Source organism: Magnolia sinica, chromosome 10 (genome assembly GCF_029962835.1).
Source record: "Magnolia sinica isolate HGM2019 chromosome 10, MsV1, whole genome shotgun sequence".
NCBI lineage: Eukaryota > Viridiplantae > Streptophyta > Magnoliopsida > Magnoliales > Magnoliaceae > Magnolia > Magnolia sinica.
This window is the reverse complement of record NC_080582.1, coordinates 79,707,477-79,722,954: the sequence shown is the minus strand read 5'-3', so window position 1 is coordinate 79,722,954 and position 15,478 is coordinate 79,707,477. Positions and strand designations below refer to the sequence as shown.

General features: G+C 40.1%; 1 protein-coding gene and 1 non-coding gene across 3 annotated transcripts; one reads left to right on the top strand and one right to left on the bottom strand.

The window, feature by feature from the left end:
* The first annotated feature begins 1,120 nt into the window (after nucleotides 1-1,120).
* LOC131217105 (probable E3 ubiquitin-protein ligase XBOS32) lies at nucleotides 1,121-14,046 on the top strand. 2 transcript variants are annotated; one of them, XM_058211863.1, is made up of 11 exons: nucleotides 1,121-1,345; nucleotides 2,092-2,289; nucleotides 2,394-2,453; nucleotides 3,182-3,253; nucleotides 4,481-4,656; nucleotides 4,761-4,924; nucleotides 7,950-8,008; nucleotides 8,092-8,138; nucleotides 10,389-10,529; nucleotides 11,850-11,941; nucleotides 13,033-14,046. In XM_058211863.1, the coding sequence occupies exons 1-11, from the start codon at nucleotides 1,292-1,294 to the stop codon at nucleotides 13,557-13,559; spliced, it is 1,590 nt and encodes a 529-aa protein (XP_058067846.1). In that variant the 5' UTR covers nucleotides 1,121-1,291; the 3' UTR covers nucleotides 13,560-14,046. The 2 variants fall into 2 exon arrangements, with proteins under 2 accessions (XP_058067846.1, XP_058067847.1); XM_058211864.1 differs by having other exon boundaries at nucleotides 1,122-1,345; nucleotides 4,764-4,924.
* On the bottom strand, nucleotides 11,518-11,590 carry TRNAK-UUU (transfer RNA lysine (anticodon UUU)). Its single transcript has one exon. It is a non-coding gene; the product is annotated as a tRNA-Lys (tRNA).
* Nucleotides 14,047-15,478: the final 1,432 nt, after the last annotated feature.

Sequence of the window (15,478 nt, the reverse complement as noted above, 5' to 3'; positions counted from 1 at the left end):
TTCAAAAGAAAAATGTTTATTATTCATTGATTAATCACCCGGTAAATCTGATTTCAGTAGTTTCTACCACTTGGGCGGTTTAATTTGAGTTCTAGATATGCCACGTCAGGAATTTCTGAGTGCATGTTTATGAAACATCACGCTCCACCAGAGTATCAAATAACTCCCGTTTGTTGAGCGGCTCGGACATTCGTACGGAGAGGTAATTTTGGCGGGGGATGAGACCGTAGATCCAGTAGAACAACCATGGTTGATCAGGTAGTGTGGTGATATGTTGGGCGCTGTGGGGCCCACTTTAATGTATGTATTTTATATCCACACCGTCCATCCGTTTTCCATATAACTTTAGAGTATGAATCCAAAAATTAATCACATCCAAAACTCAAGTGGACTACACCACAGGAAATAAAGATGATTGAATGGACACCATTAAAAACTTCTGTGGGCCACAAAAGTTTTGGATGAAGCTGATATTTGGGTTTTCCCTTCATCCAGATAGGTGTTACCTTATCAACAGGTTGGATGGAAAATAAAATTACTGTGAACCTTAGGAGGGTTTCAACGGTGGGTGTCATTATCCCTACTGTTTCATATCGTGTGGTCCAGCCTAGCTTCAGATATGCTTTATTTTTTTCATCATAGCCTAAAATGATCTGTAAAAACGGATGGACGGCGTGGATATAATAAAAATATATCAAGGTAGGTCCTACAGCGGCCATGACATCACCACACTACCGCCTAATCCGCGTCCACATGGTAATATCTGTACACGTGGCAGAGCAGGATGGATGATCATCCGTCCATCAGCTGCCCGAACTATGGGTGGGATATGGTTCAAAGTTCACAGAGATGATATGATCATAGCCATCTAATCAATGGCCTTTAAAGCAGCGGTGGTAACAAATAATCAACGGTCCTTATTCAAAGAGAGAAAGTGCAGAAGAGCAATGGAGAGATATTTTCGAGAAGATATTGTCCATCAATAATGAGATAGAGTTGGTGGGCGGTATCGATTGATACATCACCTGCTACGTGTACTGTCCATAGAGGAAGATAGCTTACCACTTTCTATTGTACGGTCCCTGTCGTATCATTTCTCATTTTGAAATTGCCGGGTGAGTTCCACGGAAATTTGTGCTCCCGCGGTTCACCATTCTTTCTCCTGTTTATCTTTGCTTGCTTTCTTTTGCCGGCTGTTCTTATACCTCTTTTTGGGTATGGAACCCGAATTTGGCATCGATCCAAACCGCTGAATAAAGGATAAAATCGAATCGGATTTTTGGGAATTTTGATGATTGAGACGGAAATTTCATTTGGGTCGTCGTTTTTTTCGTTGAAAAATGAGGTACTTTTGTAGAAAAGAGACGGCTTTTCTTTTCTTTCTTTGTTTTTCTCTTTCATTGGATTTCTCGCGTATAACGAAATTTATAAGCGTTTTGGGCGATTGGATTGATGTGTAATGCGATATTTTTGATTTGGGTGTCTGTTATTTTGATGAGATATAATATATCTTTTTTGAAATTGTGAGATTTCTAAGCAATATGATCTGTTCATCTTTGAAAGATGGGATATTTTGATTTGTGGTGTCCTTATTGGTGAAAGTTGAAGGATTTAATGCAGATATGACATGGGTTTTTTTTTTTTTTTTTTTGAAGATGAGGTTTTGTGGGTGATCTGGTAATTCAGTTGGATGAAAGATGGGAGATTTTGATTTGGGATGTTCTTGTTTTGATGGAAATGAATGATCTTTTTCTTTGGAGAAACGAAATGGGCATTTTTGATGTTCTTGAATAGTTGAAAGGTCATGAAATTGTGTAAGGATTTGATGTGGGCTGTTGTTATTTTGGTGAAAAATAATGGGTTTTGTGGAGAAAATGGTTTTCATTTAATGAAGATTGTAATTTGCAGATTTTGATTTGGGCTTGTTCTTGGTGAAAAATAAGAGATTTTGTTAAGAGAAAATGGATTTTTCTCCACCGTGGCAATTCATTTGTACACGTGGTGGGGAATTTTGATTTTGGCAGTTGTTGTTTCGGCGAGAAGTAAGGGATTTTTTGTAGAAATATACTGTAGTTTTACTTTGTTTTAAAGATAATGGGATTTTTAAGCATCATGGGCAACTCCTTTGGATGCTCGGCGTCAGGGGAGCGCCTGGTGTCTGCTGCGAGAGACGGGGATCTTCAAGAAGCCAAGGCTCTCTTGGAATATAATCCTCGTCTTGCGAGGTACTCAACTTTCGGTGTTCGTAATTCTCCTCTCCATTATTCTGCAGCACAGGGCCACCACGAGGTGATTCATATGGTTTTCGTTGCCTGTTTGATCCCAACCAGTTACTAAATTCGTGGGCTTTTGTAGATTTTCTAAATTGATTATGTTTTTTTTTTCTTCTTCAGATTGTTTCTCTATTGCTTGAGGCTGGCGTTGATATTAATCTTAGGAATTATCGCGGGCAGGTAATATCAATCTCTGCTATTTCTGAAAATTGCATGATTTTCTTTTTCTGTTTTTTAAATTTATTCTTTTTCAGTATCAAGTACTTAGAAGTAACCCTTCAACAAAAAAAAAAAAAAAAAGGTAAGTAAGAAAGAAAAGAAAAACGTAGAAGTTGGAAGTAAAAATATTTTGGCATCAATTGATACTTCATTTTGAATTGCCCATCACCTACATTTTCAATTCGTCAATCTGTAATAAGAGGATTTCTACTGGGACAAACGGTTCATGGACTAGATAATTAGGCATACGTCAAAATCTCTTCACTGTACCCATAACACATTTGCACAGTGATCAGGACCATTGACTTTCCGGGCCACCATGTGGCTGGCCATGGCCCAAAAATCAAGGTGATTGGACTTTGGTAGCCATCCAACACTGGCTACAAATGGAAGGTAACTCAAGGTTGAGAAAAAAAATGAGCAAATGTCCACATGCAATGGGCAGAATTCGCAATAAGCAGATGCTTGGGAACCTACAATCGCTGTAACGGGTATAGTCCATCCACATGGTGGTCCCAACCACTATACCCGTTTGCCACAGTTTGTAGTACTTCCTTGAAGTTGGTTGTGTAACGACATCTCTTTAAAAAAAAAAAAAAAAAAATTGTTTGAAGTTTTAGCAGAAATAAGATCCACCCTTTGAATTAGATTGATTTTCACAAGAGAATAATGCTCTTCATTGTCAACAGACCGCTTTGATGCAAGCCTGTCAATATGGACACTGGGAGGTTGTTCAGACTCTTATCCTTTTCAGAGCCAATGTATGATGCTTACTCTAACTTGATTTTTCTTTATGCCATTAAAATCAGTGGTGCAAATGGCCTGGGTCCGGTCAACGGGAGTTTCAAACTGACCCATTTCATTACCGGTCTGGATTTCTCCTGCCATACATGGTTAGGATCAGGTTTGGGGTGGGTCTGCACTTAGAGCATCCAAACCCAACCCATTTTATCTATGGGTTGGATTTTGGTGAGGTCTAAGCTGGGTTTCCCGAATCTCTGGTTCTCTACATAATATAGACTTAATGTTATGCACGGCACCAATGTTTTTGTTTGGGAGAGTTAAGGTTTTAGTCAATTGCCTTAGTTAGAGGAAGCAACTTGGAACTAAATCTACCATTTTTAGAATGTGAATTCACAAGATCTGTAAGAGGTTTCTTGAGTAAAAAATATCATCACATCATCTAAGCCTTATCCCAACTAATTGGGGTCAGCTACATGAGTCCTTTTCCACCATTCCACTCTATCAAGGGCCATAACATCAGCAAGACCATAGGTTGGTAAGTCTTTCTTACTACCTCCACCCACATCCTTTTGGGCCTAACCCTTGCGCTTTTACAACCTTCAACTCGTACCAACTCAGTCCTAATCGGCGCTCTTCTTGGTCTCCCTTGCACATGATCAAACCGTCTAATTCTACTTTACTTCATCTTATTACCTATTGGTGCTGCTCCAACTTCCCTTGAATGCATTCATTTCTATTTCTATCCTTGTCTTGCCATTCATCCATCTCAATACTCATTCTATGAACACGTTGTTGCATAACTGCCCAACAATCTGTCCCATAAAGCTTGGCTGGTCTTATAGCCTATAAAATTTCCATTTCAGGTCCTTAGCTCAAGTCTAAAATATTTTGGGAATTTAAAGTGTTGGGGTCGAGTGACCTCCTAGTCATGTCCGCTTTTGGGTGGTCCTTATCCAGCCTGTTTAAAGTTGTGTCTGTGTACCTCACTGAGAAGTTCCAAAGCTAACCCATTTGATAATTGGGGCAGTGTTTTGGACCCATGCCTGAACCAATGAGTCAAAATTCAGATACACACCTATTTGTTCTGTGTCGGGCCCGCTGACCCATCATGTCAATCCGACCTGTTCCATTTGCACCCTTAACTAACATTTTTATTATATATTTGACTTGAGATTAAGGGCAACTCTCTTGACAGTGTTTGTGCATTGGATTTCTTGTTTTTTTTTTTTTTTTTTTTTTTGAAGATTCACAAAGCAGATTACCTTAATGGCGGTACAGCTCTCCATTTTGCAGCCATAAATGGCCATTCTCGCTGTGTCCGCCTCCTCCTTGCTGATTATGTACCCAGTATACCAGACTTTTGGAAAATCACAAGGAAAAGATCAACCCAAGATGGTCCTATAACTGACTTTGACGAGGGGTATGCTGTCTACACATTTGTGATGGTATTGACCCTTGGTCTCCCTTTCCTGTTACACTAATTTTGTTTTTGTTTTTGTTTTTTCCTGCTTCTTTGTATTTTAGCAGCAGTCTCTCTACGATAATTAATAAAACAGCAGATGGTGGGATAACTGCACTCCATATGGCAGCACTAAATGGGCATGTTGAGAGTGTCCAGTTGCTCTTGGACTTGGGGGCTAGTGTTACTAATGTCACTGTGGAAGATGGGGCAACAATCGACCTTATTGGTAATCCCTTTTTTCTCATGCTTATGCTATATCATCGGCATTACTATCTGTTGTTTGCTTTTGAAGCTTTTGATTATCTCATCTTTCATCACTTGGCAATGATTGGAATTGCAGGGGGCTGTCAAAGGGCTGGGTCTGCACAGAACCGAAATAAATAAATAACTAAACCCAGTCCAACCAGTTTCAGAATCTCGGCCAGCTTACCAATCACCAAATCCTTAGAATTGGGTTTCTCAAGCATTGAATTGTTCTCACATGTCTCTCACTTGTCCTTAGGTCTGTCGACAGGATCCTGATGAGTCATCCGTTTACCTTAGGAAGTGTCTTCGGCCATTGGAGTTTACATCTATATGTTGATGTATCTTGTCTAACAGCGGTCTTGGGTAACGCCTTTGCTCATCTCTTAAGAGTTCCAATATTGTTATAGATTACTCATTCATTCAAGATGAAGAGCGAGGGGTTTGGTGGAATTCTATTTTTTTCGAGCTGTTTCTTTCTTCTCCATCATTTTTTTTACTTGGTTTCCTTTTTCCTAGATAGTGTGTTGAGATGTAATCTTCACTAGTTGTGGTCTTCCTATCCCATTATCTTATTTTCTTCTTTCTTTTCAATGGGAACCAAAATTTATGAAAAGAAAAACAAATTAGATCAAGGGTAATGAACTTCCAATACAACATGAAGATCTCCACGCACCATCAATGGCAATAGAAACGGCCTCAACATTAGCCTTCTTAGATACAAAAGAAAATGCAATGTTTAGCCTTGATACTTAGGACGTTTGGTTGCATTATCAAATGGAACTGTGATATTAGTCTAATAAATTCGAAATAACCAAATTACTATTTCCTTAGCATTCATATTGAGGGGTCTGGCTCCAGATTGCAATTAGGGCTTGTTTAAATTAGTGGAATCCAAAAAATAGATTTAGAAAAGAAAATGTTACATTGGAGAAAATTTGTGGAAAAGAATCCTAATAACCTGTTTGTTTTAGCATTCATGATTTCCATGCAATCGTGGATCGGTCAATGGTCAAAAAGTGAGAGCTCTCTCTTTGAAGACATGGAAATCTCCATTTCCTTTTTAAAAAAAAAAAAAATAATAAATTATTATAAAGGAAATGGAAATCACCATTTGTTGAGGGAAATGGAAATTGATTTCCATAGCTGCTTTTGTTTTCACAAGAGAGTCATTTCTTTTCCATAATAGAAAAGAGGATTCAATGTAGGGGCATTTTCACACCGGGCTCGAGTGGGGTAGCCTGTGGTATGCAGGGACATACTCGGGGTCTGTGTGAGGCGGGTGGCTCGTGAGAGGCGGGCCCCACCCGTGTTAGGCGGGTGGCTCGTGTGAGGCAGTCCCCATGTGATTTGAGGCCCACGAGAGGTTCGGCCAAGGTCCTAACCCATGAGATGTGGGGCCTAGGCTATGAGATAAAAGGATTGATTCGCCATGCTCTAATAGTTCGAGCTTTTAGAGCAAGTGGTTAATTGTCCTACATTAGGATTCCACCAATCCAAAAAGGCCTTAGATTACATTCAAGTCGGACCTGAAAGACATGTAGCTGCAATTTGAGGGCTACTTACACATTTAGGTTCAAGGAACATCATTAGTTTTCTGTCATTTTATCTTGATTAGTTTAAACATTCACAATTCAATTCGCATGTTTACGTAGGTTGTAAATGAGAAAGAAGAAGAGAAGAATGGGTTTCTACATAACCCTCACAATACAAAGTTGTTGAGATTTTAGGGTGTTCTTTCTTTGCGAGAGAATGTTTTCTCCCTAAACTCAACCCACTCCTTGAACTTAGAAACTATTACTAAAGACAACTAAAGAGACCTGTTTTGGACTCCTAATAAAATCCCTTAAAATCTTCACTTAATAAAGATCCACATAATCAAGCTAAGAATCACACAAGGATCCTTTGTTAAACCTTAATCACAAGATCGCCCATGTGGCAATTATGGGGAAAGTAGAAACTGTGTGCGCCTGTTTGATTCACCATTAATCATGCTTTCCAAGGGGATGATGACAGATCTCCTTTAGCCTTTCTTCTCCTCTGTCACCCAATGCACCACTCGTATGGAAAAGCCGTATGATTGAGATTGTGATTAGAGTCAGGGACCAATGGCTAAATATATAGGAAACATGGTGCTGTCCTACCCATAAACAAACGCGCCACAACCAGCCTCTCCACACCTCTCTCATGAGAGAGGAGTCCTTGCTTCCTTGTTACTCTCCGTATGCAAGAGTTATAGTACACCATAGCTCTATATTGTATGTGTATGATCACAACCATGTGTGTTGCACCAAATGCTCATCTCGGTGATCCAAACTGTCCAAAACCATTGTCTAGATACAGATTCCATGTATGGCCCACTTTTAGGAACAATGCTAACATCCCTATCTCTTAAACATATCTAAACATAACTCAACACATGGGGCCCAAAAGGTGGGCCGCAGGATTAGTAAATTCGGCTTTTTGGGCCCACATCTTCATCGTACACTTCATGCAGTCGTTCTTGCTTGCATTACATATGCATCCAAATGCAGTCTAAGTCTTTGATTTTGTTCACAGAAGAAAGTGATCCATAAGGCCTCCACAATTTATCCCATTGCATTAGCCAGTTGTTTCTTAAGATTTTGAGGTTGGCCTGGAGATGGGCATTTGTTTGCATGTGTTGTTTCCTGTCCCATTGTCTTTTGTACTCTCTTTATTTTATCTTCTCGTTGTTTATTTTTATAGTGGATTCAGATTCAATGTTCATTTCATGATCTGTAATTTTCAGAGCACTAAAGTTTCTATTTCATCACATTCCTTTTATGACAATAAAATAATGCCAGCAGAAATATGTGTTTGGGATTGCTTTCTCAATTTCCACATACAATTTCCTTCTTCCCCCCTCCCCCCGGGTTGTCAAATATTGTGAAATAGTGATTTCTATTGAGTCAAGCATCCAAATAGAAATTGTCCATTTCTACAACTATGTCCTTTTATGATATGGTCTGCTTGTTCCCATTTGACAGGTGCGGGAAGCACACCCCTTCATTATGCCGCATGTAGTGGAAATGCTCAGTGCTGTCAAGTATGTTGTTCTCATCTTTAATTGATTTTCATATTTGGAAGATCCCTTATAAACACACTTACTCTGTGTATGTGGAAATGCAGATTCTTATTGCTAAGGGTGCCAGCCTTGATGCTGAAAATGCAAACGGGTATGTATCTGTAGTTTACTACTTCCATTTGTTTTGATGGGTCATGCTAATGGACATTTCGATACCACACCATGTACTTGCAAAAAATAAGTAAAAAATAAAATAATCAAAATAGGGGTATTGTAGTATATATGGCCTGCCCAACATAGGAACATATTGGTCGATGCTCACCCATATCTTGGTTATGTACAAGGTATGATATTGCATTGCATGCTAGTTTGTGTGATACACTAGGATGTTGTATGACCATGGTATGCATGGCTTAAGGCATGATGCACATGCTACTTGTGTAGCATCGTACTACTTTTGCAACTAATGCCAAGGTACTTGCCGGGGTGATACATATTGGCTGACTGTGGGTATTGTTTTCTTGATGAGCTATGCTTTAACTGAGGATATGACCATTGATAGAGTGCAATGGCAGAACATGATTCATGTAGCCGATACCAATTAGTTGGGACAAGGCTTAGATGATGGTGGTGGTGGTGATGATGATGATATGTTGGCCGGAATTTTGAACCAGGGACCAGCTAGGATACTGTATGACATGCTGGGATGTTGTGCCACCATTGTATGCATGGCTTAAGGCATGACGTGCATTATATTCGTTATGTAGCACCATACAGCTTTCGCATCCTAATGCCACTTGGCACTCTTATGGGCACTGCAAAACATTTCTAAAATTAAGATGTGAAACGTTCTGTCACATAAGCAAGTTGTGATTCCATGGGATGGGGCGTGGAATGTTGAATTAAAATAAATGACTAGGTCTTTTTGTGTCTGCCACTGTGCCATGACACAACTATATGATGGCTCCACCACATGCTATATGCCATCCATGATCTAAACATAGACATGATCTTCATGGTGGGGCCCACCTTATAGATGGCTCAGATATCTCATGCACTTTTCCATGCTATCATATGAGCTGGATTGCTTGTGAAATTCACACGCAATGGGTTTCTAGTACAATAACCAATCACTGAAAATAACAAAGGAACAACAATTTCTCTTTTGTCAACTCAGTTTCAAGCTGCAAACAGTTGTTTAAAACGAAATGTTCTCGAATCTGGTGAAGATACAAAAGACCACCCAACATACCTTGAGTTCAAAATCCAAATATGCTGGTGGCATCTGTCATTTGTTATTGGGGTCAAGCGCCCTGCCTTTAGGTTGTTATTGCTGGAAAACAGCACAACAGATGGTCAGTGTTCATTAGATAACCTCCAAGGTAGTTTTTAGAACTTTTTTCAACCAAGTAATTCATGAATATGCACTGATCAACCAAATTTATGTAATAGTGGTTGGGAGGCACTGTAAATATTTAGAACAATATTCAACTGACAGTAACACATATTGGAAAGGACTAAAGAGTACTCATCATCTACATCTGGATTTCCTTCAATCTGTTGTAGGCGATCCGTTCTCCACAGGAAATAGGTTAATCCACTTGATAAAAACTCTATCTCAGAATTTTGAACGCATGAAAGAAAAAATCGATTGCATTTTTCCATCAGAAATCCATACCACATACCAGCGAATGACCTCAATTGCTTTGTTCTTTTTAGTTTGAGAAGACATTGTGTATATATGGTATAGAGTAACAGTCACCTGCGTTTTGTTGTAGGTTACCTTCACATACAACCCATCTCAAATGCCAACCTTTCACACATGTAGGACATAATGCCACCAGTGGTTGTTTGGATATGGGAAAATTGCCAGTTGTGGCAGCCTTTTTCTGGATGGCACTGAACCTAGTCTCCCATATAAAGTGTGAAATATTCACTTTGAAAATTGTTGGCGTGTCCCATATATCATTAATGCTATTTGTTGTGATGAATTCTTTTTTCTTAGGGCATGTAAAAATGGATACACGTTTACAAACAGAAGTTGTTACTCCATTATAACTAAAATTAAGGCAAATGATATATTGATAATTTTGTTTATCTTATGCTAATGGTTAAAATAGTATGGTTTTATAGTTCCAAAACCGGTTGATTTGATATAAATGTTTTATTTTTTTATTTTTTTATTTTTGAGAGAGAGATGATATAAATGTATGTTATACATATTCTTTGTTGAATGGTGAATTTAATGTAAGCTAACGTTGGATACTTTGTTGATTCAAGTGCTTGTTTTGGTTTTCTTTAAGCATGATAGGTACATAGGAGTGTTCGTTTCCTTCTATTTTATTTAGCTAATGATCTAAAAAATGGGTTCTTACTATAACTTTTTGTTGTTTGTTCATAGCTGGAGTCCCTTGATGGTTGCCCGTTCATGGCGTAGGCATGGCCTTGAGGGGATTCTTAGTAAACGGCCAGAAGGTCGGCCACATCTTCTTCCTTCACCATTTCTCTCCCTTCCTCTTATGAGCATCGTGAAAATTGCTAGGTGAGTAGTAGATCTGACATTCTTATGTGAATCAACCTTTGCATGTTATACATCATATTTCAAAATTCATATTTTGAAGGATGTCAAGGAATACCACAAGGCCCGAAAGAACGTGGGTGGAGGTAGTAAGAAAATACTTGATGATGTATGGTCTAATTGAAGTTAGGGCCTTTGATAGAGTGGAATGGCGGAACAAGATTCATGGAGCTGACCCCAATTAATTAGGATAAGGCTTAGATGATGATGATTAAGCAATACTGTAAATGTGTACCATGCAGATTTATTTATTTATTTTTATAATTTCCCTAGGTTAGTTGTATCAAAGAAAAGTGCACACGAATTATGCATGCACATACATTGTTACCTTGTTAGTGGTCTGATCTTCAACTCCGAGATGAGATAATTGACATTGGTAAGTAAAATAAATAGCAAAAAGTAATATTGGAAAATCTCAAGCAGGCAATGCCCGTTGTTCCACATTCTGTAGCTAAACAAGGGTATTTCATATGCAAATTCCTGCTTTTGTGGGGCTGCTTGATTTCTGCACGAGAGTGATTTGAGGTGGGAATGGGTGGGAACTGTTCTTATTTCATTACTGCTCTGTGGTGAAAACTAAGGTGCAGATGCATAGAAAAGTGGGCCCGCCAGCCTTCGGGCTGCCCCAGACGCACCCAAAAATGGGTGCTTATCCAAATGGAACCTAGAGGATCTTCCGAAATTTGTTGCCAGTTTGGTGTTTTTGAGATGAACATATACTGTGACAGTAGACACGGGGCAGACACCCATTACCACTGTGACTCAATTCAGCTAATTTTGTAGTAGAGATGGGTGCAACTTTCTCAATTAAAAAATGATTACTTTTTACCTTAAGTTTAAATTCCATGGTATTATATTGTCCTTATCATTAGGCAACTAAAAATAAAAGTAAAAAGAGAGATCTTATGAGTCTATACAGGTTTGGGACTGTGAGGATCAAAATAAAAAAAATCGCCGTCTGTGGGAATCGAACCCACGACCACATGGTTAAAAGCCATGCGCTCTACCAGCTGAGCTAAGACGGCTTGTGATATGTTTTTCTACCAGATAATAAAAATCGCTATTTGGAGAGGAAATCCATCTCTCTTTCACAGGGGAATTTAAACTTGTGGTGTGATGATTAATAAGGAATTTCTTAAACTCGCCACAATCTTCCAAAATTCATAGTTAGAAATCCAAGAGGATTTTGTTCTACAGGAATGACTTTAGTCTGACACCTTATATTGTATTTAGAAGCCCTTACAAGTTAAAAGATTTATAAGGCATTGGTTGTGGTTCATGCAGAGAATGCGGATGGAGGAATCCCGATCTGCTACCTGCTTCCCTGGATCCTTGTGCTGTTTGTTTGGAAAGGAAATGCACTGTTGCTGCAGAAGGTATATGTTCTAGCAACCAACTGCTGTCACTGCAGAGTTGATGTTTCTCTCTTTTTTCTTCTTTTTTTCCTGGATTTCCAAGTGTTAGTTTTCTTTGCTCAGAATGTAATTTTCTCAAATGGGTCATGTTAGTTGATTCATCTCCGTGTTGTTTTACAGAAGAACCGCATTCTCTCTTCTGGGTGTTGTTTGTCGGTTTTCTTTCGATATAATTCTCTCATATGGGTCTTTATAGCTGATTTGGTTTTTACAGAAAGATGATCTTCTCATTTTAGTTTTGTTAGTCAATTTTCTTTTGAATTTTTCAAAGCTTTTTATATTTTAGTATTCTTTTCTTAAACTGTCTTGTTTGAGTTTTGTTTGTTGATTCTGTTTTGAAGGATGTTAATTGAAGATGTGATTCTCTCTTGCTTGTTATTTTAGGTTGATTTTTTTTAATTTTTAATTTTTCTTTTCCAAATTATTGAACAGAAATTGTTATTTTCTCACGTGGGTCTTTTCGCATTTAAATGGGTGCGTGCATGTGCGGGGCCCATGTGATGAATGAAGGCCATCCAACCTCAGATGTGTCACCTCACATTAGCCCTATGTGCCAAAAGTCAGCCTGATCCAACACTCAAGTGGGGCGCAACACAGGGAACGATGTGAGAGGAGACGACAACCCTTGATTTACATAGAGCTGCCTGAAATTCGGAACTGGCTGATTTTTAGCCTGACCCCTCATCCAGACCAGAAGGGTCTGAATGGCCTAGATTTCATATATACAACACGGTGAACCCTCCACTCAAATCAATGGTTGACATTCCCTCCCAACTTGTTCCCTGTGGTATGGCCCACCTGATACACAGATCAGCCTGAAGGTAACATGCTCTGCCACACATGACGGATGAGTTGGATTTTATGCATGCGTCACGTGGGCCCTACATCTGCCCGGCTTACAGTGGTATTATTTACTTAGAATGTGATACTTTCATATGGGTTTGGTTAGTTAATTTGCATTTTGACCACAACATGTTTGCTTATGATGTGATTCTCCTTCTGTTTTTTTTAGCTGATCAACAAAATTACATGCAATGTACTCAACGGTGCAGGTTGCGGTCACGAATTCTGCACCAGATGTGCAGTCTACCTATGCTCCACCAACAGCACATCATCAACCGCTACACCTGGCCCGCCGGGCTCGATCCCTTGCCCTCTCTGTCGGCACGGGATAGTGTCCTTTGTCAAGCTCCCCGGCACAAGTCCAATTAAGGAAATGCCGAGGATGAGCTTGTCGTTGTCGCTATGCACAGCTTGTTCAAGTGGTCCAGGGCCCACTCCAATATCGGCCCCATTCTGCAAGCCTGAGTTGCACTGTGCCCGAATCTCGCCCCTCGCATCGTCTTCTTTCCGCTCCATCACCTGCCAGGGGGGGTTCCCCTCAGTGAAAATCAATTCAAGCCTTTGTATGGGAGCACCTGATAGTAGCCCATCTTCAGTTCCTTGCACCGACGACGACGGGAGGGAGCATAACCAGATCAGTAGGTGTTCAAGATCCCGTTTGCAGCGTTCAGCTTCTCAGACTGAGAGCAGAAGATCATGGTCCTCAAATCAATACGTAGCTAGCGCCGACAGCTGAAAGCTTCTCTCAGGTTATTACCATTTCTTTTGTGAGATTGATTTTCACTCATCATTTTAGAGAGGTTCATCTCTATAGTGGCTGCATGTACTGAACTGTTGCTTCCGTGGGGCATCCGAGCCGTTCATCAGGTGGGGTCAACCATTTAGTTGATCTGGTGCGTCAATCAGGATATTCCACTGATCAAGTGGTCCACATGTGTGTATTGAATGGTTTGTTTTGAACTGTCCATTGTATAGTTATACATGTGGCCAACCGGGATGAGTTGATCAGCCGGGTTTTCTCTGCCGGTGGGGTCCACCTGATATGTGGCTCTGATGTTGCATGCAGACCGTGTGTAGACAGACCTGTGCAGGCATGTGTAGTGTAGGGGTCTTAGGAAGATGCTTGTTTAATATTTGATTATGTTGTTGATATATGGTGCATTATTGCATGTCTGTAAATACAATAATATCTGTCATCATACATAAAGAGAGATTCCACTGGCTGTTTCTATAGTTTTTCTGTATTTAATGCATTGGGACACCTGTATAGTCCTACTGATCAATCGGGACCGTCCATCAGATTCAGAACACATTTAATAGGCCACCCAGGAAAAAATGGACGCGGCTTCAGTGGATACCTGACTGTGGGGCCCACCTTGATGTATATGCCTTACATCCACTCTGTCCATCCGTTTTGACAGATCATTTTAGAGCATAATCTAAAAAATCAAGCAGATCCAAAACTCAGGTGGACCATGCCACAAGAAACAGTGGTGATTGGATACCCACCATAAAAAACTTCTTGGTGGCCGCCAGAATGATCATTTTCCATCCAATCTATTGATAAGGTCACAAAGACCTAGATGAAGGGACCACACAAATAGCAGCTTCATCCAAGACCTGTGGCTCACAAGTTCCTAATGGTCAATCACCACTATTTCCTGTGGTATGGTCCACCTGAGATTTGTATCTGCTTCATTTTTGGGATCATGCCCTAAAATGAGCTGTCAAAAGGCGTGGATGTAAGGCACATACATCACAGTGGGCCCCACAGCTGCGTCCAAAAAAAATTACACTGATGATGTAATGATTCTAACCATCTGATCAATGGTCTATAAAAAAAAAAAAAAAAATGGATGGTCAAAGGTCATCCATATAAGAGCTGGGGCAATCGGCTCTTTTGAGCAGTCTATCTGTTGGGGCCTGTAATAGATCACCGATGGTCAGGCAATCTGAATTCCTAACGATCCATGGATTGGAAATGGATGGCTGGGGAAGAAGGCCAGCTGATGGATGGATTGGATCCTTTGATCACAGTGTGATTTTCTATGAATTAATGAATTGACTTTGCAAGAAATGGCAAGAAGGTGGGCCCTAAGCGGAGGATTGAAGAGGGCATTGGTGCTAGCCTGCTAGGGCTCTCGTGGGTTTAACCTGACTGTGGGGTCCATCTCAATGTATGCGTTGTATATCTTTGCCGTCCATCCGTTTTGCCAACTCATTTTATGGCATTAGCCCAAAAATGAAGTAGATGAAGCTCTTAGGTGGACCACACCGCAGGAAACAGTGGTGAATGACTATTAAAAACTGTGGCCCGCAAGTTTTGGATCAAGCTGATATTTGTGTTTTTCCTTCATCCAGGTCTGCGTGACCTTATCAACAGGTTGGATAGAAAATAAACATAACAGTGGGCCCAGGAAGTTTTTAATGGTGGGCGTTCAAGGACCACTGTTTCCTGTAGTGTGGTTCACCTGAGATTTTTGTCAGCTTCATTTTTTCTGTCATGCGACAAAATGTGTTGAAAAAACGGATGGACGGCCTAGATATACAATAAATTCATTGAGGTGGGCCCCACAGTCAGGGTACCATCCACATCGCTGGTTCCGGGGTCCCAGCCAAGTCGCGCCCTTGGTGATAGGGATCCGTGTCACTTCT

Excerpts from the sequence above, each read along its gene's own strand:
- LOC131217105 (XM_058211863.1), top strand. The coding sequence starts at position 1,292 with ATGATTGAGACGGAAATTTCATTTGGGTCGTCGTTTTTTTCGTTGAAA. Across the intron at positions 4,657-4,760 it reads ATAACTGACTTTGACGAGGG|CAGCAGTCTCTCTACGATAA; the intron begins GTATGCTGTCTA and ends TTTGTATTTTAG. Across the intron at positions 11,942-13,032 it reads ATGCACTGTTGCTGCAGAAG|GTTGCGGTCACGAATTCTGC; the intron begins GTATATGTTCTA and ends TCAACGGTGCAG.